This window comes from Felis catus, chromosome E3, assembly GCF_018350175.1.
Source record: "Felis catus isolate Fca126 chromosome E3, F.catus_Fca126_mat1.0, whole genome shotgun sequence".
Classification (NCBI taxonomy): domain Eukaryota; kingdom Metazoa; phylum Chordata; class Mammalia; order Carnivora; family Felidae; genus Felis; species Felis catus.
The window spans coordinates 39,167,111-39,192,401 of NC_058383.1; the positions used below are offsets into that span (position 1 = coordinate 39,167,111).

Sequence of the window (25,291 nt, forward strand, 5' to 3'; positions counted from 1 at the left end):
GCTGAGCCAATTATACGAGAGGAAAGAAACTATACTCTCAGGACTTGTGTTTAGAGCCTTACCGCTTTTGGGTATCAATCCGTGAAATTCTTGCCGGGGGTGGGGGGCGGCCACTGGGGTGCATGATGAGTTGAACTTGGATACGAGGTGTCTCAAACAATGTGTGCTGGCCGCTGAGACACGGCCCACACAAGGGGCAGGAAGCAGAGTTTAGGGCCACCCTTATATGCTCGCCAAGGTGTGGGTACCCGAGGCCCAAGGGTTATGGCTCCGGTGACCAGGCTTGAGCTGCACCTGAGATGGTAACCTGGCAGGACAGCTAGGAAGGTGGCAGAGGTGACTGGGAGGGAAGCGCAGAGGACCACGGCCTCCTAACTTTCTCTCTTTAGAATTTTAAATTTGGAAATCTAGCCTGGAGGCTGAGGGGGAGGGGGAGGGAATAGCTGCCTGAACCCCGGCCTTGCAGCCCCCGCGTGGGTGGGGTCGTGGGTGGGGTCGATGGGAAGGCTTAGCCACTACACACACAAGGTTTGCTAGCGGCCTAGGAACCAACAGCCTGGCGGTGTCTCCGGGCCCTGAGCGGGGCGTGGTTGGAAGCTGAGCGGGGACACCCCCTTCCCCCCAGCTCACCCTAACCAGAATCGGAGAAAACATCCACAAGCAATGCATCTAACTGAAGAAGCAGACATTCATGGCTCCTGCTTACTTTCCTTTCTTCTTTCTGGATCCTACCCCAAAGCTGCTTAGAGCCCAAGCACGTGGTCACGAACCATCCTCCGTATCTTGCCCCCCACCCGAAGGCGACTCTTCTCCGCTGCACTCTGGGACCGGACCCACTCCTTTCCGTGTCCTGTACCTTCTGTCCTGCTTTGCCCTTTCACCTTGCTGGCCTGTATCTTTCCGCTAGCTTTCCAAGAACGAGATGCAATGGGTCACGTTTCTCCCGGCTGTGTCTGAACGTGCCTTGATTCTGTCCTTCTGCTTGGTTGAGACCGGTGAATGGAGCTTAGAACTTGTCCGCTAGGAGGCATCTGGATTTAAGGCATGGGTGCTCTTTCCTTCAGTTTTGGATGTTTGATGGATCCCTTCAGTCGAGCTTGGTTTGTTTCCAACTCTGGGAAATCTTCTTGCTTATTTCTTTAGTGAGTTCCTTAAGCCCGCCCTCTCGTTGTGGAACGCTTCTCCATTCGCAGCGTGGCATCTCCTGGACTCTCTCACGGCACCTGCCTTCGCTCACACCTTCCTGGTTTTCCTCCTGTCTTTTTGCTCTACTTTCTGGGAGGTCGACAGACCGTCTTCCAACCCTTCTGCTATATGTTTACGTTGGCAATCAGTTCTTTCTTGCCCTCAGAGTTTTTCTTCCTCATGGAAATCTGCTGGTTTTTTAAAAATGTTTAATTATTTCTGAGAGAGCGAGAGAGAGTGAGAGAGTGTGCGCCCACGCGCACGAGCGAGTGGGGGAGGGGCAGAGAGAGAGGGAGACACAGGATCCGAAGCAGGCTCCAGGCTCCGAGCTGTCAGCACTGAGCCCGACACGGGGCTTGAATTCACAAGCGGCAAAATCATGACCTGAGCTGAGTCAGACGCTTAACCCACTGAGCCACCCAGGTGCCCTGGAAGTCTGCTGTTTAATAGATGCAGTCTTTTCCGAAATGGTTGATTTGTTTCCTGCATTTCCCTGCCCCTGTATTTCATTTTTGGTCTCCGTCTTTTCTGTGGCTGCCATCCTCCAGTGTTCGGCGGCCCCTGCCTATCTGTCCACAGAAACCAGAGGTGCCGGGAGGCGAGTTGCTAGCTTTGTGCCTGGGGGCTGGGCGACATTCTGGGCAACCAGGCAGGGACCAGTCTGAATGTGTAGGTCTCTTTGGCAAGCAGGTTCAGTTTGTCAAGACGCGGGTCTCCGCCTTCCGGGGTGACTGTGTGTCCTGTGCTTCCCGCTGGGGATATGGGAGCAGGGACAGTGGAGGTGCCACAGACCATTCTCTGTGCTACCTTTACTCCCAGGCTTCTCCGGGCTTCTGCGGTGCTCAGTTAGGTCCTTTCAGCCACTTTCCCTCCAAATGTCCTTTGGATGCTGCTTCAGCACAAATTCATACACTTTCATTTCCTTTGCTGTCATTCGAGTAGAGTCTCGGGACAGGGAGCTCAGATCTAGCTTTATACTCTTGTCTGTGTGGACTGCCGTGGTGACAGCAGGAGCCCCCAGGGCGGGCGTATGGTGGCCAGGGTCTGGTCTCTCTAATGGTGTCCCTTCTCAGGGGTAGGGATGGGCGTTCTTTCCCCCAGACCAGAAGTGGAGTTCTTGTCCTGTCCCAGCCTCCTTCCCCGATGACTTTTAAGTTGGAGGGTGCCTCCTGCTAAGCGGCAGAATGGTCTCGGTCCTTGTTGCTGTGTAGGAGGGGAGAGAAGACCTGGCAGGAAGCAATCCGAGAAGAAATGGATCCCAGAAAGGTCGAGGGATCCAGAGAGAATGTCCAGAGATCCCTGCACCCTGTCCTGGTCACTCTCGGTGAAAGCTCTGTCCCCATCAGGGCCCCTCAGTGACTCGGAGCTGCTTGTCTCTCTGGGGTGGGGCTGCGCGGCTGAGGAGAGGAGAAAGGGACAGATCCCTAGGTCCTTTCTGGAGGCTTAGAGCAGCGTTGCTCAGGGTGACTGCCCGGACTGATCTGTGAATCTTGGCACACACTACCGAGGAGAACTGCAAGCTTAGGGTTCCCTCACGATATGCTTTGCCAGCCCCTTTCCTCTGTCTGCAGCACACTTTTGTTCTATTTCAATCATAAAGTCAAAATGCTGTCCCTTTTCTGATCTCGGATGAAAATAATTTCCGAAACTCCACAGGTGGTTTGCAAATAGAATGGGTGCTGCAAAACACGGCCAGTTAGACCAGTAAAACAAGCTCTAGGTAGCTGGAAATACGTGCATGGCCAGTCCTCTAAGACACTGGGAGGTCCCTAAGATGAAGACAGAGGGAGCTGTTCACACATTTTTAAGCAGACACAACCACAGAAAGTCACCTTAAAGGAAGTAGTTGCCATCACAGTAAATGACAGAGAGAATCGGGGTAGAAACCCCAAGGTAGAGATTCAGCCCAAACGCAAAGATGTCAACGTCAAGGTGTGCGCTGTGAGTGACGGCTCATTCCCCAGCTGCTTTCACCCTGATTACACACTCACCAAGCAGGCTTCTCCCAACCTCGGCTTATTGACTTGCTTACCACCTGTTTTAAAACTGAGGAATAATTGGGGCGCCAGACAGTTAAGCGTCCAACTTCGGTTCAGGTCATGATCTCGCGGTTCATGGGTTCAAGCCCCGTGTCTGTGTTGACAGCTCAGAGCCTGGAGCTGCTTCGGATTCTGTGTCTCCCTCTGTCTCCTCCGCCCCTCTCCCTGCTCACACTCTGTCTCTCCCTCTCAAAAATATCTAAACGTTAAATTTTTTTTTTAAACCTGAGGAATAATTTGTTTCGATGAAATGCACGATTCTAAGCTGACGGTTTGATGAATTTCAACAAATACTTATGCCCACGCAACCAACACCTCACTCAAGATGCAGAGCATTTCCAGAGGGTTCCCCGCCGTCTCCGTTTAGTCAATCCACCCTCCCCCTGACTCAGAGGCCGCCGTTCTCCTGACTCTGTCACTGGGATCTGTCCTGTCAGTGGGGTCCGAGACCCATCGGTCCGCCCTGCTGCAGGTGTGGGCAAGGCTCCTCTCTCCCTTTCTCTTGCTGAGCACAGCCCCCTGGACGAACATAGCCACCGTGTTTATCTGCGCTCCCGGAGATATGTGCTGGGGACATTGGGACACGGTTTGGGACTCTTCACAAGACAGCTGCTCAGAGCGGCCTTCCGTCTGGGGACACAGCTTCTGTGGCTGTGACAGGAGGAAGCAGACCCTGTGAGATACGCAGGGACAACGGCCCTCACCTTTGTCCTCCATGACTGAGATGAGAATGAAGGGGCCGATGCTCAGGAAGGTGAGCATGACCAGGAGCTTGACAAAAGCACTCCCTTCGTTGCAAAAACAGAAGCTGCTCAGATACACCAAGGGGATGCTCGCCCAGCTGTAGAGCATTAGCACCAGAATGATGGCCTGGACGTTTTCCTGGTGTGTGAAGGCTTCTTCCTCGTGGTACAGAAACACCACCTTGGGAAAGAGGGGGAGAGTTCGATTCTAAGGATTAGAGAAAGGGTATGGTGATCCCCACTTAAAAAATAAGGTGTTAGTGGGGTGCCTGGGTGGCTCAGTTGATTAAGGGTCTGACACTTGATTTCGGCTCAGGTCATGATCTCACGGTTTGTGAGTTTGAGCCCCATATCGGGCTTTGTGCTGACAGCGTGGAGCCTGCTTGGGATTGTCTCTCCCTCTCTCTGCCCCTCCCTTGCTCACTCTCTTTCTTTCAAGAAAAAAATATATGTGTGTATGTATAAAATATTAAAAAAATAAGATGTGCGAAGGAAACAATCAGCAAAACTAAAAGCCAAACAACAAAATGGGAAAAGATATTTGCAAACGACATACCAGATAAAGGGTTAGTGTCTAAAACCTATAGAGAACTTATCAAACTCGACACCCAAAAAACAAATAATCCCGTGAAGAAATGGGCGTAAGACATGAATAGACACTTTTCTAAAGAAGACATCCTGATGGCCAACCGGCACATGAAAAAATGTTCTACATCACTCATCATCAAGGAAATACAAATCAAAACCATAATGAGACACCACCTCACACCTGTCAGAATGGCTCACGTTAACAACTCAGGTGACAACAGATGGTGGTGAGGATGCGGAGAAAGAGGATCTCTTTTGCATTGTTGGAGGGAATGCAAGCTGGTGCAGCTACTCTGGAAAACAGTATGGAGGTTCCTCAAAAATTAAAAATAGAACTACCCTTCGACCTAGCAATGGCACTACTAGGTATTTATGCAAGGGATACAGGTGTGCTGTTTCGAGGGGACACGTGCACCCCAATGTTGATAGCAGCACTATTGACAATAGCCGAAGTATGGAAAGAGCCCAAATGGCCATCAATGGATGAATGGATAAAGAAGATGTGGTATATACATACAATGGAGTAATACTCGGCAATCAAAAAGAATGAAATCTTGCCATTTGCAACTACATGCATGGACCTGGAGGGTATTACGCTAAGCGAAATTAGTCAGAGAAAGACAAATATCATAGGACTTCACTCCTATGAGGACTTTAAGAGACAAAACAGATGAACATAGGGGAAGGGAAACAAAAAGAATATAAAAACAGGGAGGGGGACAAAACAGAAGAGACTCATAAATATGGAGAACAAACGGAGGGTTGCTGGAAGGGGTGTGGGAGGGGGGATGGGCTAAATGGGGAAGGGGCACTAAGGAATCTACTCGTGAAATCATTGTTGCACTATATGCTAAGTAACTTGGATGTAAATTTAAAAAATAAAGAAAAAGAAAAAAAAAACAAAATGTAAGATGTTAGCAGTACTGCTCACGTGCTCCCTGTATTTACTCATCAGACAGTGCAGACACTGGCCCTGCCCCTAGAAGTCGGCACCACGAGGTCAGGGGCTCCGTGACAGTTATGAAGCACAGGCCAGGTAAAGGGGGACGTGACCCCCGCCCAGAGTGCCAGGGGATCGCAAGCTGCACAGTGCAGTCACGATCCACCGGTTGCACCTGTCAGTGCCCTGGTGAACTGTTTCTGGGCTGTGAACACATGTCCCCGACTCACGACCTCTTAGGAGCTCGTGGCAACAGTTATGGGGATGCGGCAGATTGGAGACCCTAGAGCAGGTCCCTCTGCTGGGACCTTTTATAGAGAGTGAGTGATGAGTCACACCCTGGGTGGGCTGCCAGACTACACTTCTTTGCAGGGTCCCGAAGGCAAACACCCTGCCCCCGCTCCCACCGGGACTCGCGGGGGAGGCTCCCTGAACCACGCGGCCCTCACCAGCAGCAGCAGACTGGGGACCAGGGAAGTGATGAGGTCCCACAGCAGAGCGGAGAGCCAGAAGGTGGCCACATAAACACCACTGACGAACTGGATGTGCTTGGCCTTTGTGGATCTCTCTTTGACCGTCAAGATGGCAAAGGAGCTGGACAGGAAAGCTATTCCGAAAAGCAAGTTGATAACAAGGTAGTGTCCTTTAGGGCTGCTGCGAAAGGACACGAGGGGAGAGGAAGCCGTGTGAGCACAACTGCTCACACCAGCCGTCTTTCACAGTGACAGTTGTAATCCCGGCGAGAAGCGGATGAGAAAGAATAGGTGGCCATGGGGACGCGGCATGCGCGGGAAGGCTTTCCTGGGGCGGGACGGTCACACTCACTTGTACAAGATGTCCTCCGAGGCCTCCAGGGCCGACTTAGGTTGAGGGTGGTTGGATGCCGTGATGGAAGCCGTGGCCCCGGAGAGCAGCTTGAAGAGGAAGTTGTCCACGAGCGCCAGCGCCACGGCAGGGGAGTGGTACGCCTGGTTGTTGAACAGCGCCGTCACCGTCGTGTGGTTCCCCTGGTCTTCAAAGGAAGCAGCCACGACGTATTTGAAATCAAAGCCCTCGAGCTCCTCCTCTGCCTTGTCCAGGAGGAGGTCCTCCACCGAGCCTGCAACAGAGCCGGGCGCCCCGGAGCCTCACGCCCTGGACCCCGGCCCCGCGCCCCCTGAGCGCCTCACCACCCGCCCCGCCCCCCAGGAAAGCGGGCTCCTCTGGACGCAGCTGGCCCCTCCGTCGCGCGCCCGGGCCTCCACAAAACGTCCCTTTCACTGACTGAAGCCGTGGGGGGGGCAGGGGGAGGAAAAACGTCTAGTCATTTTTTTTCAGGTGACTCTTTGCCTGGATGGTGTGGCCCCAAGAAGCCCTGTGCTTCTTCCAGTCGCTCCCGTCTATGTGGAAGGACACACGCGGTCGCACTGCACCTCCCCTCCCCGAACCACAAAGTGACCCTCACGGCCCACCTGGCCCGCAGCGCCCAGTCTCCATCCAAACTCCACTGGCGCCTTCAAGGTCTGGCCACACCCGAGGACCCGCCGTGCCCCGTGCTGACAGGTGCTCCCCCCACCCCCCGCCGTCCCGGGTTTGGAACGTTCTCCGCTTACCCCCTGCTTGCTGCGGGGTCCACCCCTGCTCACATCTCAGGTTCTTACTCCGCAGCCTGTCTCTCCCCATCCGAGGCCGACCTGTGCCCCCGTGATCCCACAGTGGGATGGTCCCTACACATTGCAGCTGTGGTCACCCTCTCCAGGACCTCTGGGCAAGGGGCTCACTATGGGCCGGTGGTACCGCCATTCTTCCCGGTACTCTCGGCACACAGCACCATGGAAATATACGCACACCTAGACCTCTGGGGTCGTGGGTGCTGAAAAGGACCCTCCTTCACAGCAGCAGCAGCAGGAGTAACGCGCGCAGGCAGCACGCTCACTCCGTGGGCCCCGCGTGCGCCCCTGGGCGGGAGGGAGGAGGCGAGTTTTATCCTTCTCCCCGTCTTCCCCACCAAGAAACCGAGGCTTGGAGACGTAGGGCACTGTGATCCCGCCATTTTGCTCCACCATGTTCTGCATTTGATCTCTTCATTTAAAAATGTGAACACCTCAACATTTTATTTCTTGCCAAGAGAACGCGTGCTTCTAACTTTTCAAACCAGATAATCCTGCAAGACTCGGGATGAGAAACAGCAGGGCCCTGGCCTGCCCTTCGTTGTCCCCGGTGCCCGCTCGCCCGAGGCGACCAGACTCTCCAGCCGCTCAGCTGGCGTTTCTCTGGATCACTGAAGCACATTTACCTCTGGACGTCCCGTCCTGGAAGCGGGGACTTTGTTCCTTACCCCACCCCACCCCCTAAGGGCTGCCCTCCTCTCCCCTCCCCTGGAATACATCAGAAAGTTGGTTAAGTCAAGGCACAATCAAGTGCTCTGTTATGGTAGGTCTCCTTTTTCATACGATCTTCCCCTGCCCTCCTGAGTTCATGTCCTCCCTTTTCACATTTGCTCAGCGATCTCTATATCTGTCACCAAACTCCCTCTATCGAAGTGTAAATCCCCTCTCAGGACACATCAGACAGCAGATAATTGTCCGTTTCAGTTTTGGACGTGCCGCCATCCCCAGAAAGACACAGCCTGGCTGCATTTCCAGGCACCCTCTCCCTTTCCTGTCATCTGGCGGCCAAGAGATCTTCTGAGACGTCTGGCTGTTCGCCTGACTTCAGGGCGCACCCCCTACCACGGCCCCCAGAGCACGCGCGCTGCTCTCCTGGGCCTCAGACTTACTCCGGGTCTCCAGAGGGATCTGTTCCTCCGCCAGAAGCATGTCTGTAAAATACTGTGAAAGCCGAGGACCCAGCCTGGAATTGGGAGAAATATAGAACGGGACGACGGTTCGGCCATACGTTCTCAGGGTCAGTTCCAGCGGCACGCTGCCCGTGTTCGTTTCCAGGTTGAAGATGGTGAGGCTGAAGGTGGTGATCAGCAGGGGCACCAGGACCTGTACCGTGAGCATCAACAACCAGTTGCGCCAAGAGTACAGGACCCTTTTCAGGAGCATGGCATAGAACTGTTGGCAGATGAGGCTGAACTGCGATAAAAAAAAAGGGGGGGGGACACACCATTAACACAGCCACACAGAGGAGCTAGCCTCCCCCCAGCCACAGTCTCGTATTGGGTCTAATGCTTTGATGATGTTCAAAATTTGCTTTGACCTGATGACTTGATTCACATTTAATGGCAGAAAAGGAAGTCACAGATTGGAAAGCTCTGGAAGAGTAGTAGCCTGAACAGATAGCAGATGTAAGCTTGATACAATTTTTTTTTTCAACCCGCCACATTATCAGAAACTTTAAGTTGGGGAGGATGTGGAATGCCAGTGCTGAGGTCTTCATTTGGCACAACTTTTGTAGAAAACAGATTACCTGGATGAATACAATCTAATTTAATACGCATGTAGTCTTTAAGCTAGAAATTCCACTTTTAGTAACATATCCCGCAGGTAAATACGCAGGACCCGTGCACAGCGTGGCCCTTGTGGCACGGGCAGTCAGTGTAAAGGGTGCGGTCATGTGCACTGAGGTCGAAGACATAAAGTTGGGCCTGGGGTGGGAGGCCCTGGAGGTCAGCGCCATGAGCTCCCGCTCGGCTTCTCGCTGGTGCTGCGGGAGCTGGGGCAGACGGGGCGCTCGAGCCTCAGGGCCGGTGTTCATTGTGCGTGACTCATCCACCCAGAGCCTTTGTGGGGAGAGGCTTGGTGGTCAGGTTTGAGTCAGGCATTCTTAAGTTTCTGGCCCCAAATACCGACAAATCCTTGAGACTCTACCAAGCATCTCTGAAATCTCCCGCCTTGGACACGAAGGCCACGTCCACCCAAAGCGTTCGTCAAAAGATGCTGCTCTCAACTCGTTCGAGGTTGTGCCCTGAGAATTACCTCCTGGGAGGTTTCCAGAAGCAAAGCTTGGCCCAGCGGAGCCCAGATTAACCTCTTGCTGGGGGCTGGAGAGGAGCCTCCTAGACAGGACAGGCGGCTGGCCTACACGGCCCTGAGACCCTTTCCAACTCAGAGGCCCCTTTTATACATGATTCAAGATTGTGGAACAGTGCAGTCCATCTCTTCCCTAACCCATGAAAACCAGTCTCACTATTTTACAGTCATACCTTGTAGGTGGCGAAATCGAGACCATTTTGTAAGGTGCGTATCAATATCCTTTTTTTTTTTTCGATAACAAAAGAACATTACAGGTTATCCATATACTTCATAAGGATGTTTTAAAAAAATTGTGGGGCGCCTGGGTGACTCGGTTGGTTAAGTATCTGACTTTAGCTCAGGTCATGATCTCATAGTTGGTGAGTTTGAACCCCGTGTCGGGCTCTCTGATCTCAGCACAGAGCCTGCTTCGGATCCTCTGCCCTCACACCCCCCCTCTGCCCTTCCCTCCACCTCTCCCTCCCTCAAAAATAATAGAATAAAACACTAAAATAGATATGTCTTAAACTCCAGGTGTGATATGTGATCTGTTTCACAGTGAAATATGAAAACGGGAAGATTAAATATGCTGTTTTTGGCTGGTAGATTCAGTGCTTTTATTCTTTCTTCTTTTTGGTAAGAGGAAGGGCCAAGACCTTTTACTGTGTCCTTTTCTGGTACTTTCTTCCACTGAGTTAATCGTGGCCAGGAAACAATAGTGCATTGTCTCTGAACTAGAGCTGAGAGCATGGCCTTGCGGGAACCTGGCCGGGCCTCTTTTGTGCCTAAGATCTACACATTTCTCCTCAAGCCCCTGGCAAAGGGTGGGTGACCTGGACTTCTTGACCAAAGAACAGGATGATTTTAAGAGTTAACTCCAAATCTGCCCCCTGGCATGCATGTGAGATATTTGCTCACCCCAGTGTTGTGATGGATTGGCAGGCCGGACGGTATGGAGAAGATCCTTGAGTGAATACGTTTGATTCTGTTGACAGGAACCCCGCCGATCAGGTGGTGAGACTGAATGGAGGGAATCTTGAGGGTTTGGATTTCTGTGCTGGAATCTGTCAGCTTGTTCACCCTAAGCCAAACGGAAACAGAAACGCAAATTTGCAAAATCACATCTCGCTTCATTTTGTTTGGATTTAAAGAGACAACGTCATGTAAAATTTGAAAGAAAAGAAAGAAGTTGGGGCGCCTGGGTGGCGCAGTCGGTTGAGCGTCCGACTTCAGCCAGGTCATGATCTCGTGGTCCGTGAGTTCGAGCCCCGCTTCGGGCTCTGGGCTGATGGCTCAGAGCCTGGAGCCTGTTTCCGATTCTGTGTCTCCCTCTCTCTCTGCCCCTCCCCCGTTCATGCTCTGTCTCTCTCTGTCCCAAAAATAAATAAACGTTGAAAAAAAAAAATTAAAAAAAAAAAAAAGAAAAGAAAGAAGTTAGGACAAGAATAATGAGGGCAGGGGCACCTGGGTGCTCAATTGCTTGAGCCTCCAGCTCTTGATTTCAGCTCAGCTCATGATCCCAGGGTTGTGGGATCGAGCCCTGCATCAGGCTCCATGCTGAGCGTGTGTGGGGCCTGCTTAAGATACTCTCTCTCTTGGGGCACCTGGGTGGCTCAGTTGGTTGAACGTCTGACTCTTCATTTTGGCTCAGATCATGATCTCGCAGTTTCATGGGTTCGAGCCCCGCATCAAGGCTCTGAGCTGACAGTGTGTAGCCTGCTTGGGATTCTCTCTCTCTCTCTCTCTCTCTCTCTCTCTCCCCCCCCTTCCTCCCTCCTTCCTCTGTCCCTCCCCTGCTAGTGCGTGCTCACTCTCTAAAATAATTAATTAATTAATTAATTAATTAATTAATTAATTAAAGAATATTGAGGAAAAAGGAGATGCACCCAGATGATATACTGCTAGCAAGCATACTTTGACTAGAAAGTTTTTTTTTAATTTTTAAAAAATATTTATTTATTTTTGAGAGAGACAGACAGAGAGAGAGACAGACTGCAAGCCGGGGAGGGGCAGAGAGAGAGAGGGAGACACAGAATCTGAAGCAGGCTCCAGGCTCTGAGCTGTCAGCCCAGAACCCAACATGGGGCTTGAACTCACGAACGGTGAGATCATGACCAGAGCCGTAGTCAGATGCTTAACCAACTGAGCCCCCCAGGAGCCCACAGAAAGTTCTTAAATAGGTCCCGAGTAAATATTGAATTAACTGACCAATGGCTTTTCCAAAGAACTGAGGCAATGTTAGCATGAATAGATTTCATTATTTTCCTATAAAGATGCCATATGCAAATTAAAACAAAAATGAAATGTCCCTTAATATCTACTTTATGAGCAAGACTCATAAACCCAAGTATGACACGTAGCACTGTAGCCTGAGGTCTTATTTTTGTTTGGCACTGAGCTCGGAAAGGAGTTTACGTTTTTAAATGGTTACATGCTAGATGGTTATCTAATTACTTATATAATATCCTTGATTATGCCACTAAACCTACAGTAGCCTAAAACGTGTACTCTGGCTTTTCAGGAAGAAGTTTGCCGAACCCCGCCCTAGGCCAAAAGAGGTATTCCTTGCGGGCAGCAAACCGTTTGGAAGCCGAGAAATATATTTTTACTCATAATCTTCAGGTCGGTTATTCTACTCCTGGGAGTGTGTCACAACAAAACAGTGCAGTAAATTGTAGCTCATTTTCCCTGCAATAGAGTTCTGTAAATGGCGGTGTGGCCCAGATTCTCCCCAAACTTAGCAGCTTAAAACAACCGTAAACGTTTGCTGTGTCACACAGTTCTGTGGGCCAGGCGTTCGGAAGTGGCTCGGCAAGGTGGTGCTGTCTCCAGGGCTCTCAGGAGGCTGCAGTCGAGCTCTGGGCCTGGGCTGCAGTGGTCTGAAGGCTGGACTGGGGCGGGAGGCCCCACTCCTAAGACGGTGCCCTCATGTGGCTGGCTTAACAGCTGGCTCTCCCAGTGGAGTTGTTTTTTTTTTTATTATTATTATTATTTTTTAACGTTTATTCTTGAGAGACAGAGAGACACAGAGCATGAGCAGAGGAAGGGCAGAGAGAGAGGGAGACACAGAATCCGAAGGGCTCCAGGCTCCGACGCGGGGCTTGAACTCACGAACTGTGAGATCATGACCTGAGCCAAAGTCAGTCACCTAACCGACTGAGCCACCCAGGTGCCCCTCTACCAGTGGAGTTCTGACAAGAATGTTGGTTTTAATTCCCATTAATGATGAGGATAAAAGTGAATAGCAGTGGTGTGTGTCAGAACTTCACTCGTGCATCCCCCAGGCAAGCCACACTGTTGCTGACTTGATTACTACTGTTCTAATGCTGGAAGAATATTTCCCTAAATTTTTGTGTTCTTAATGAGATGGCTCGGGATAGGAGACACTTTTCAACTTAGTTTGCATTATTAACATTTTCGCCACCACTTTCTTAATCTAGACAATCAACAAAATGTTAAATTAAACCCTAGTGTTTCCTGTTTACCCGGTTCCATGACGTAAGTTCACGCATGATGGTTGATTTCAAATTATCGACACAGCATGTCCATCATGCGGATTTAAGTAGACGTAAAAAACCTTAAGAGCACTGATAATAGTACAATGTAGCCAAAACCGTGATGTCTTGTGTATTGCCATTTACAGTGTTTTGATTTATAACTTATAGTTTTATAATCTTATAACAGGAAATTTATGTTCAGTCTTCTGTTCCTAGCACTGAGCTCCCAAAACATTTATACGTTCCTAAGTGGTGACCTCAGGTAAGGCGTGTTGTGTTGTGTTGTGTTGTGTGAGCGAGGTGACTTTGGAAAGGACCTGAGGATGGGGACTGGTTGCCGAGAGAACCATCCATGGGATTCGAGGGTTGGAACTTTCAGGCCCCCCTCCCAGCCTCCTGGGAAGGGACAGGGGCTGGAAATTGAGTTCAAGTGCCAGCGGCCAATGATTTAATCAATCACTTATACCTGTGTAATGAAGCCTCCACAAAAACCCAAATGGGCAGAGAACCCAAAACGCTTCCGGGTTGGTGTCCCGGGAGGTGCCGGGAGAGCAGTGCTGTCAGAGAGCACGGACGCTTCGCACCGTTGCCCTGTGTATGTGTTCATCTGGCTCCTGTATCATGTTCCGTATAATGAACTGGTAGATGTCGGTGTTTTTGTGAGCTCCGTGAGCCATTCTAGTGAGTTAATTGAAGAAGCGGTTGTGGGAACGTCCAGTTTATGGCCGGTGGGTCAGAAGCACAGGTGACCACATGAAGTTGTGCCTGGGGTCTAGAGTCAGGGAATGGGAGCGTTCTTGCAGGACTGAGCCCTTAAGCTGTGGGTTCTGATGCTGTTCTCCAGAGAGAGAGCGTCAGGGTGACGTTAACTGCTTGGTGGTGTGAAAAAAAATAAAACAAAACTGGGGCGCCTGGGGGGCTCAGTCGGTTAAGTTTCCGACTTCAGCTCAGGTCATGATCTCCGCGTTGTGGGTTCGAGCCCCGCATCGGGCTCTATAGCGACAGCTCAGAGCCTGGAGCCTGCTTCAGATTCTGTGTCTCCTTCTCTCTCTCTCTCTTTCTCTCTGCCCCTCCCTTGCTCGTTCTCTCTCTCTCTCTCTGTCTCAAAAATAAATAAATGTTAAACCCTGCCCCACACTTTGGAATTGATATCAGAATTGTACTACAGTTTTTTATTGTGATTTATTTACCAGCTTATGCAATTGAATTTTTAATAAGAGCCGTGTTTAGCTGGTTCACAAAATTCTTGATAATTTAATATTCGGCTCTCGTGAGCTGAGCTGATGAGCCAGCTCCAGCACACCTCTGGCAGGGGCCTCGATTCCTTGTTGGCTGTTGGCAAAAGCCTCAGTTCTGGGCCACGTGGACTTCTCCCTGAGGCCGTGTGAGTGTCCTCCCAAGACGGTGGCTGGCTTCTCCCAGCCTGAGCCTGAGACGGAGAGATAGAGGTACAGTGTCTCTCGTGAGCTAGCCTCATTACTCACTCGTCAGTTCCGCAAAACCTTGCTGCCTTTATGGGTCAGCCCTATTTACAGCGATGGCTAGCCCGGCAGGCCCCGCCTGTGCCGAGACACCGCCTCTGCTCTCGACCAGACCATTTCTCCTGGACTTTTCTAGGCTTTCTACTTGTCCTTTCGTTAGCTTTCCTACAGATTGGGGGATGTTAGTGAGCATTATCAGGATTTGCGTGGCCTCTCTTCAGGGCTTCAGCTGGTACCTGAGGAAGGTGTGTGGGGAAAGACAGGAGCCGCACAGCACTTCGCCACGATATTTTCTTTGGCCCTGTGAAACGTTGTGTCAAGGTTGTATTCTGAATTTTTCCTCATTCAGTTTCTGCTGGTTGGATTTTTTGCTGGAGGGGCTGTTTAAGAAATAAGACTGTCATTTATTGAGACTGAATTCCAGGAAGGAAGGGAGGGGAGTTTTCTACAGCGGGATGTTGGCGGCCACCACACCACGGTGTCTCCAAACAGATTAAGTACAGACTAAGAGCTGGTCTGAGAGCTTCCGCACTGTGCTGGGCAGCCTCTGACTGGCCCTCCAAACCCCAAATGCTCATGCTCTGTCATGACCTCCCTCAGTCTCCTCCCGGTTTTATTGAAATATAATTGACATTTAACCTTGTGTAAGTTTAAGGTGTACAACGTAATGGCCCGATATATGTATATACGTGAAACCGTCACACAATTAAGCTCAGTTAGCGTCCACCTTACAGACTTAGGGTATTTTTGCTTGTGGTGAGAACTTTTAAGATCTACTCTCTCGCTAACTGTCGGATATACAATAAATACAGTGTTGTTAACCACAGTCACCATACTCTCCTTACTTCTCTTGTAACTGGAAGTTTGTGCCTTTGCCTCCCCTTGCCCGGTTCCCTCACCCACCGCCACCCGCTGCCCCCGGCCACCACGGATCTCTTCTGTCTCTGTGAGTTTGGTTTCTTTCAGGATTCCACACATGAGTGAGATCATGCGGGATTTGTCTTTCTCTGTCTGGCTTATTTCACTGTGCATAATGCCCTCAAGGGCCATTTATGTTGCTGCAGATAGCAGGATTTTCCTTTGTCTTAATGGGTGAATAATATTCTCGTGTGTGTGTGTGTGTGTGTGTGTGTGTATACACTGTGTAGAAACTTTTTAGTTTGATGTAGTCCCACTTGTTTAATTTTGCTTTTGTTGCCTGTGCTAATCCCCTCCCCTTCATTGTGAGCTGGACCTAGAGACTCACTTCCAACGAGTGGAGTACAGCAATGTGATAAAACATCACTTCCAAGACGAGGGCAGGAGGGGATTAAGTCTTCCTTCTTGGTCACGGCTTCCCTTTCTCTTTCTCTGATCACTCGCCATGGGGGAATCCGGTTGCCATATCACGAGGTCACTCGGCAACTCGGGAAGAGGTCCACACGGTGACACACTGAGACCGATAGATGCTGGGGAACCGAGGCTGGCCAACAACCCTAGCAGTGATCTTGGAAGTGGACTCTCCACCTGCTGAGCCTCCAGAGACCACGGGCCTGGCTCACAGCTCGACTCCCACCCAACAGGCCCTGAGCCAGAACTGACTGTCTACCTGCTCCTGGACTCCTGAACCACAGAAAACCGTAAGGTAATGAATGTTGGCTATTTCAAGGCTGCTACACTTTAGGGAAATTTGTTATTTAGCAATAGATAATAAATAAACACAGGCCCCCAACAGTGGGGGGTATAACAGACGTGAGACAGGGGAGAGGTAAAAATCATGTGTAATTAGTAGTCCCAGGAGGAGAGGAATGAGAGGGTAGATAAGAAGGAATGTGTTGGAGAGATATTGGTGGAGAATTTTCCAAAACTGGCAATACCAGCAGACCCCAGGGTAAAAAGTGGTAAAGATCCTAAGCCAGCGAGCACAAGGACAGACACGTAAAGCCACGTCATTGTAAAAATGCTGGAAACCTAAGACAAAAATCACTACTAAAAGCAGCCAGGAGTAGGGCGCCTGGGTGGTTCAGTCGGTGAAGCGTCCAGCTTCGGCTCAGGTCATGATCTCGCGGTCTGTGAGTTCGAGCCCCGCGTCAGGCTCTGTGCTGACAGCTCAGAGCCTGGAGCCTGCTTCGGATTCTGTGTCTCCCTCTCTCTGCCCCTCTCCTACACATGCTCTGTCTCTGTCTGTCTCTCTCTCTCAAAAATAAACATTAAAAAATTTCTTTTTAAGCAGCCAGGGGTAAAGGACAGATTGTGCTCAAAGAATAACAATAATACTGGCAGCTGACATCTCAATAGACATAATGGAAGTCAGAAGACAATGGAATGGGACACATAGGCAGTGGCCGTGGGCTAGAAATGGGAACGGGCATGTTTGCAAGGGAACACAAAAGATCTTTATGGAGCGATATGGTCACACTTATCTAAATTTATTGGAAGTCATCGAATTTACTATATGAATCATTGAGTAACGTGACAGTCTGTAAATCGTATCTGTTGAATCTGTTGAAATCTGTTGAAAAGGAAGACATTGGATCATAGAAGCGTTGGAAAGAGCCCTGCCAACCTAAAATTCTATCTATGGGTCAAATGCCCTTCAAAAATGCAGGCCACCTGTCTATTTTCGAGCAAGCAACAACCCTGAGATTTTTGTCACCAGAAAACCGCCACTGGAGGGAGAAGGTATTGTTCAGGCAGAGAGACCATCCTAGGTGGGAGCTTAAAGGTGAATGAAGGAATAGAGAATGACACAGAGGGTAAATATATGGTAAATTCAAGTGAATACCGATGGCCCAAAACATCATGACATATGATGGGTTTTAAAATATGTACAGGATTGAAATGCACAAACCAAATGGTACATAACTCTGGAGGTAGAGTCGGGGTAGTTGAAGGAGCAGTGGGCCTGTGTCGTCTGGAACGCGGTGAGCCTACGCATTTATGGTAAACTGTAATAGGTTATGAGTGTACGTGGTAATCTTAGGATAACCACTAAGAGAAGGAGAATATAATTTACAAATTTGAAATTAATGGAGGAGAAAATACAAGCTAAAATCCATATATATATATATATATATATATATATATATATATATATATATATATATGGATTAGGGGCTCCTGCTTGGCTCACTCAGTTAAGCGTCTTGACTTGATTTCGGTTAGGGTCATGATCTCACGGTTCGTGGGATCCAGCCCCGTGTCTCACCCTCTCTCTGCCCCTGACCTGCTCACATGCATGCTGCTCTGTCTCTCTCAAAATAAAATAAACATTTAAAAAATATTAAGTGCACCCCAAAGTTGGAAAGGAAATAGAGAGTGAATGTGGACCTGGTAGGCAAACAGAAAACAGCAAGTAATATGGCAGATTTGCAACCCAGTGAACTGGGATTTTCATCAGTTGTCAAGGCCCCAAGGTTCCAGTTAAAAGAGAAAGATGGATGAAGGAGTTGTTTTCTGAAATTTCAGCGATTCGCTGTTGACAAGAAGTGCACTGAAAATACGGCCACGGGAAGACTGAATGCAAATGGGTGGACAAGAACCTACTCACAACTTTGAACCAAAACAAAGCTAGTATATATAACTAGATGGATGTTCAGTTGTTGGGCTTACCAGCAAAATATGTTAACAATTCTAAATGTGTAGGCACCTGATGCAGTCACTTAAAAACAAAGCAAAACTGGACAAAATTAAAATCAGCGTGTTACCTCTAGGAACCCAGAGAACAGGCAGATAATCATTTTTTAAAAAAGACACAGGAGATTTGTACACCACGATTAACAATCAGACCTAGTCGCCATACACAAAAGACTGCACCCAGCCACTGCAGAATGTGTGTTCTTTCAAGAACATAGGACATTTTACAAAAATGGAAGGTAAGGTGAGCCACAGACTCAAGCATTTTGAAAGAAGGAGGCTATACAGAGTATGTACTCGGGCCACAGTGAAATTGGGTTAGAAATCACATATATTAACAAGACAAGGCAAAATAAAGCAAGAAAACATTTTCTAAGTTTATTTATTTTTGAGAGAGGGAGAGAGCGCACACGCATGAGCGGAATGGAGGACAGAGAGCTGCGGGTGGGGGGGAGAGAATCCCAAGCAGACTCCACGCTCTGAGCTGTCAGCACAGGGCCTGATGCGGGGCTCGAACCCATGAACTGTGAGATCATGACCTGAGTTGAAATCAAGAGTCAGATGCTTAACCGACTTAGCCCCCGGGTGCCCCTGAATAGGAACAGTAAAAAAAACAAAACTCTCCACGAGTTTGGAAATTAAGAAACACAGTTCTAAATAAACCACAGGTCAGAGTGGAAACCACAATAGAAAATTAAACATATTTCTAACTGGATGGGGAAGAAAAGATTACATATCAAACAACTGTGCGACACAGGCACGTGAAGCTCAAAGGGAAATTTATATCTCAGATCCGTAGTTGAATATATGTATGGCTGAAAATAAACTATATAAAAACTATCTTACAAGGAAGCGCTTCTGCCTAACCAGTCGCGGACGTCCCCCCTCTCTTCTTGGACTCAGTGTTATGCTGAGGCGCCTCGCAGTGAGATAAGCAAGCAAAAGGCACGAAGCCTGGAAAATACGAAGTAAAACTGTCTTTAAATGACATGATGGTCCTATCCAAAATACTAAGGAAGTCAACCCAAAATTGTTTGAACTACTGAGTTAAGCAATATTTTTAGATATCAATAACTTAAAAAATGATTTCTAGATCTGCAGCAAGTGATTGGAAATGAAATTGAGAGATCCATTTCCATCCCCTTGAAAAAAATTGAAATACTTAGGAATAAGTTTAATAAAAGATAGGCAGAGCTTCTGGAAAATGCAAGAGATGGCTGATAAAAATTATAGACGACCTCCCAGATAAAGGAGGCTGTGTAGAGTACCTGTGGATTGGCACGGTGCATGTTTCAGATGTCCATTGTCCCCAAATTGATATATACATTCAACCTAGTACCGGTTATATTCCCAGCAGGTTAAAAAAACAAGACTCTATGTTTTAGATGGTTTTAGGTTTGCAGAAAAACTGAGCAGAAAGCACAGAGTTCCCATATACTTCTTCTCTCCCCTGCTGCCGACTTTTCCGTACTGTTCACACCTTGCATTAGCGTGGTGTTTCTGCTGTGACCGATGAGCCAGCTTTCCAACAAGTTCTTTTTTTTTTAAAAATAGAAACTGACAAGTTTATTTTTAAATTTACATGTTAGCCCAAACGACCTATAATGGCCAAAACCATCTTCAAAAAACAGAACCGGAGAAACTATCTACTATCTGACTTTAAGATGTCCTTTGTAAAGCTGCGGTAATCTCGACCGCGTGGGTCTGGCGTGGGGCAGAAGAGGGGGGCATAGAAATGGACATATGCAGTCAATTGATTTTTGGTGAAGGCATCCAAACAATTCAGCCTGGAAGGAAGTCTCTTCGCCAAGTGGTTCCGTCACGACTGGGTACCCACGTGCAAGAAAATAAACCTTGGGGTGCCTGGGTGGCTCAGTTGGTTAAGCGTCAAACTTCAGCTCGGGTCATGATCTCACAGTTCCTGAGTTTGAGCCCTGAGTCGGGCTCTGTGCTGACAGCATGCAGCCTGCTTAGGATTCTATCTCTCCTTCTCTCTCTGCCCCTCGCCCCCTCCCCCAAATAAATAAATGAACTGAAAAAAGAAAATGAACCTCAGCCTCTTGTCACACTGCAGAGAAAAGTTAACACCGGGAGGTCACAGATCTAATGCAGAAGCTAAAATGGTAACGTTCCTAGAGGAGAGAGTAGCAGCATGACTCTGACCTACGGGTGGGCTCTGAAAATAGGAACAGGCAAGCCACGGGCTGGGAAGAAAACGTACCCGACGGAGGACCTCTATCCAGAGCACACAAGAAGTCCAGGAACTCCGGAAGAAAACTGAGCCAGAGGCTTGGTGTTTACGCACCTTTTGGTACGTTTGTCATGCTTCAGTAAAAACGTAATTATTTAAGAGAACCCAGAGGAAGTGTCAAGCTGAGGATGGAAAACAGCTGAAGAGGGAAGAGCGACCTGGGTGGTAAGTCGGAGGGTCTGAGCCAGCACGCGGCTCCGGGAGACCAGAGGGCCAGAGAGGGGGGAAGGAAGGGCAGACTCACCCAGCACACAGAATGAGAGGATCCCACCTGTTCTATGGTGAGAGAAGAAACACCCGTCCCACGGTGAGGAGCAAGGCACCATGGGAGCAGGCGGTGGCCTCACACGTGGGAAGTCGTGAAAGACGTTCCATCCGTGGCCAGAAGTCCATCAGATGTCAAGCGGGATAGTTAAAAGGGAAACCATACAGAGATACACCGTGGTTAAGTTGCATAACATCAGAAGCAGAGCGGCCCGATTTCTTTCAAAGGAACAAGGGTTAGACCCACAGCTCATATTCAGCCACAGGAGTAGAGTCTGCGAAATAGTATTTTCAGCACCGATGGAAGATTAGTTTCAATCTGGTGAAAATATCCTTCAAAACGTAGAGAACTAAAATCATTTCCAGGGCCCCCAGGAAACCCCACACAAGTGTGTTTGGCACCCGCATAAAAGCGCTGAAGGGTGCTGTGAAGACTGTACTGTGGGCAGGACAGTTACCCGAGAAGAGGAAAGAACGCAGAGGCAGGTATACGTGCACATGAGTTTAAATGACCATTGGCTTTCTCTACCAATAATACTGTCTTGTGGTGTTGAAAAAAAAGAGAGAATTAAAATATACGCTATATAAAGCTGGTGATGGTGGGATATGTGCGCGTCCCAAGGTCTTGGCATTTTCCAGAAGCAGAGTAAAGATATTAATTCACTCTTGTGTGTCTCAATATCTAGGCTGGCCGCTACCATAATACAGTAAGAACGTATACTTTCCAACTAGTGTGGGGAAGGAAAATATAGAATCAGGAGAAATAACCCAAAAAGGGGAGGAGAAGACTAGTGGGAAATATCAAATAAAATGATAGATATAAAATCGAACGTATCAGTCACAATACTTGCAAATAGCCTACACGGTCCAGTTAAAAGACAGATATTGCCAGACTGGATCAAGTCACACTGACCTGTTCCCATCGCCCCTCTCTGGCCTTCTTTGGTCTTCTGGTTGGCTTTCCTAGAGTGCCCCTTCACGGCCTTCCTAGAAGTAAGCTTGTGTCCTGCCTCGTGACAGTCAAACTGGACCAATCAGGGGTGCCTGAGTGGCTCAGTTGGTTAAGCGTCCGACTTTGCCTCAGGTTATGATCTCGCAGTTCTTGAGTTCGAGCCCTGTGTCTGGCTCTGGGCTGACAGCTCAGAGCCCGGAGCCTGCTTCGGATTCTGTGTGTGTGTGTGTGTGTGTGTGTGTGTGTGTGTGTGTGTGTGTCTCTCTGCCCCTCCCCAGCTTATGCGTTCTCTCTCTCTCTCTCTCTCTCTCTCCCTCAACAATAAATAAACATTAAAAAAAAATCAGACCAATAGGCCAACTCCAGAGCCGCATAAACCAGCTGAGTCAATTATAGTCAACGACATCCCACATGATACGCCACTCCTAGAAAGTGGTATTGCATTCAACGCTTTCTCTGTTAAGCCGTACCCCTATCGCTGGAAGTCCTCGTCAGAGGCTGGGAGGCCGCCCAGCAAGGGCGCTCCGAGGAGGAGCCAGACTCTGGTCTATGGGTAGATGCGTGACAGTTTCACCCTTGCTTACCGAATGAAGACCTCCTCCATGGTGGTGACCGAGGCCCCGAAGCTGGCGATCCCCAGCTCCACCTGCCTCTGTTCCAATTCGGTAAATAGAGATGCAAACCTGGAAGGGAAGAGAGGTTTTATTCCTCATGGGTGCGAGGGGACCCCCCCCACCCCCGCCCCGCCATCACCGTCACCCTGAGCTTTCCGCAGGGCAAAGAGCGGGGGCTGTGGAGTCGAGATGGACCTTGTTCAAATCTCAACTTGGTCGCCCTCTAGCTTCAGGACTCTGAACTTGAACCGGTGAGGGTGAGGGTGACAGCATTTACTCCAGAATGTTTCTGTGAGGGTAAATCGCACACACACCTCGCACGTTGTGCGAATATCATTCCATCTCTTTCCTACTCTTTTTGGAGTGCTGACTAAGGGCCAGTGGCCGTTCCAAGCCCTTTTCCACCTATGAACTCCGTCAATTGTCTCCACAGCTCTTTGAAGACAGTGCTGAGGTTAAGTGACTTCCCCAAGACCACACGGCGGAGACAGGACACAAACCCAGGCCCTTCTCTCCAAAGACAGTGAGTGCTCTTTTTTGTTTTTGTTTTCCTACTGTTACGGTAAATGAGGAAAGGAGCTAATTCTTAACAACCTGCTGATCTCAAACCCTTCCTTATGCATGCATGAATGGATCGTGGCTTTTTGTGTGATATTAAGAAACCCACAATTTCCTATCTGCTCCCTCACAGCCCAGTGTCCAGGCCAGTAAAGTGCCTGTAAGAAACCCCGCTCGCATGCCTGATGCCCTCATGAGGCTGCACGGCGTTCTCGTCCGCCCCCAAGGGCGGCAGGTGCGTTAAGAGCTTGCACAGTGCACTGACTGTGGCTGGGTCTATGTGCGGACTCTGCCGCTGCCTGGCTGTGTGACTCTGGGCTAGCTCTTTCACGTCCCGAGTCTCTCCTCATCTGTAGGGTAGAGACTACCTCATGCACCGAGTCGTAAAGAGCACAGTGAACTTAAGGACACCTTGCAGAGCAGCCGGCCTGTGCTGTGTGTTCAGTGTCCGTTTACTGAAATTGTGCTCATGGATTGCTACTGTCTTGCAACAAAGTCAGTATGTCCCTTCTGAAAAATTGGAGCAAAGTTTTCACGTAGTGAGATGCCTTGTTCTCGTGTCAGTCAAGAGGTGATGTTACTTTTTTAAAAAATATTTTTAATGTTTATCTTCCAGAGAGAGACAGAATGTGAGTGGGGGAGGGGCAGAGAGAGAGAGAGGGAAACACAGAATCTGAAGCAGATTCCAGGCTCTAAGCTGCTAGTGCAGAGCCCGATGTGGGGCTCAAACTCACGAACTGTGAGATCATGACCTGAGCTGAAGTCGGACCCCCAACCGACTGAGCCACCCGGGTGCCCCAGGAGGTGGGCCTTTCCGTCACCCTACACAGTGCTCCTGCTGCCCCCTCCAGAAGGTTCCGTCTCCTCCCCGCAGATGACCAGTGTCTCTATTTCCACCACCAGAGGTTCCCCATACCCGGTCTTTGTCTTCACATAAGTGGAATCTTCGTCTACTTTGGGTCTGGTTTCCTCTATGCAACTCGTTTCTGAGGTTTGACCGTGTGGTTTGCGCGCATTGCTAGTGTATTATTGTTCACTGTGTGTCTCTGTGGGTGAGTGGTCACCGAAAACAATAAGCCCCAGTGTGAGTGCTGGTTCTCCTGCTGACCGACATTTGGGTGGAAGTGATGGGGGTCGGGTCAGAGGAAGCCCACGGGCTCTGCCGTGGTTTCTCGGAGCCCTGGGCCGCCGTGCCCGGGAGGATCGTGTCCATGTGCTGCCCACCGGTCCCAGTTGGAAGGCTTTCCGGGAATCCCCGCTGAGGCCCCAGACCTGGGTGCGAAGCCGTCCTGGGGTCCCCGGGTAGGTCCGTTCGCCGGCTCGTAATTTTGCTAAAGACTTTGTGTTCGTGTTCATGTGCCAGAGTTTTGCTACTGGAGACTCATGCCCTTAAACGGGTTGGGAGCTGCTCCCTTCTCTCTCTCTCTCTCTCTCTCTCTCTCTTTTTTTTTAATTTCCTCGGCGTTTGATGGGACCTGGCATTTTCTTTTCGGGAACGTTTGTCATTGCAGATTTGATCTCGTCAGTAGATGTACGGTGATTCGTCCTCGTCTTTCCCACCTGGTGGCAGTTTTGGCGGATTGTGTTTTTCAAGGAATCAGCCTGTTGTATCCAAATCCCATTTGTCTGTGATCTTTTCTCCATGTCCCATCCTGACTGTGCAGTCGGTGTGCGGAATGGTCTGTTCATTCCTGTGGCTGGTTCTTGTCTTTTCTTCTTTTTTTCTTTAATGGCTTTGGCAGAGGCTTGTCACTTTTATTAATATTTTTAATAAGCAATGTCTGGCGATTTTAGATTTCTTGATTTTTCTTTTGCTTCTTATTTCATCATTTGCTCTCCTTGTATTTATTATTTCTTTCCTTCTCTGTATTCTGAGCTTCCTCTCTCTCTCTCTCTCTCTCTCTCTCTCTCTCTCTTTCTTTTTTAGAGAGAGAGAGTGGAGGAGGAGCAGAGAAACAGAGAGAGAGAGAATCTTAAGCAGATTCTTAAGTGCTGAGCATGTGCTGAGCATGGAGCCAGATGTGGGGCTCGATATCACAACCGTGGGATCATAACCTGAGCCAAAATCAAGAGTCAGATGCTTAACTGAGCCACCCAAGCCCCCCCCCCCAATCATTACTAATTCCTCTTTGACCCATAAGCTGTTCAGAAGTGTGGTGTCGCATTTCCAAATATTTGTGGATTTTCTAGGTATCGTTTTGTAATCAAGCGCTAATTTAACTCCGCCGCTTGTGTTCTGGGGAGGCTGGGTCATGACTGAGGGCCTACGTGTGAGACAGGGATGCCAGGAAGACGGCAGAGTGGGAGGGACCCGGAATGTGCCCCTCCCCTGGCACGGCGTCGGCGCTGGCAGAATCTGTCTGATGTGCGTGCCACTGGAAGCTGTAGTCAGAGCCGTCAGGCAAGAAAAAGAAGTAAAAAGCATCCAAACTGGAGAGGAAGAAGTACAGTTATCTGTCTGCAGGTGACGTGATCTTTTATCTGTCTGCAGGTGACGTGATCTTATATGTAGAAAACTCTAAGATGCTACAAAGAAGCTGTTAGAACTAATAAGCGAATTCAGCAAAGTAGCAGGAGACAAAGTCAGCGCGCAAAAATCCATTGCATTTCTAAATACAATGAA

General features: G+C 49.3%; 1 protein-coding gene across 1 annotated transcript in view; it reads right to left on the reverse strand.

Annotated features, from left to right (window-relative positions):
* LOC101081185 (ATP-binding cassette sub-family A member 17-like) overlaps positions 1–25,291 on the reverse strand; it is a 75,636-nt gene that overhangs the window by 15,750 nt on the left and 34,595 nt on the right. The window contains exons 15-20 of the mRNA XM_045047651.1: positions 22,081–22,179; positions 10,355–10,517; positions 8,254–8,557; positions 6,321–6,594; positions 5,945–6,149; positions 3,929–4,148 (exon numbers count right to left, since the gene is read on the reverse strand). Of these exons, the coding sequence (XP_044903586.1) occupies positions 3,929–4,148; positions 5,945–6,149; positions 6,321–6,594; positions 8,254–8,557; positions 10,355–10,517; positions 22,081–22,179 (1,265 nt within the window). The remainder of the gene's footprint in view (positions 1–3,928; positions 4,149–5,944; positions 6,150–6,320; positions 6,595–8,253; positions 8,558–10,354; positions 10,518–22,080; positions 22,180–25,291) is intronic.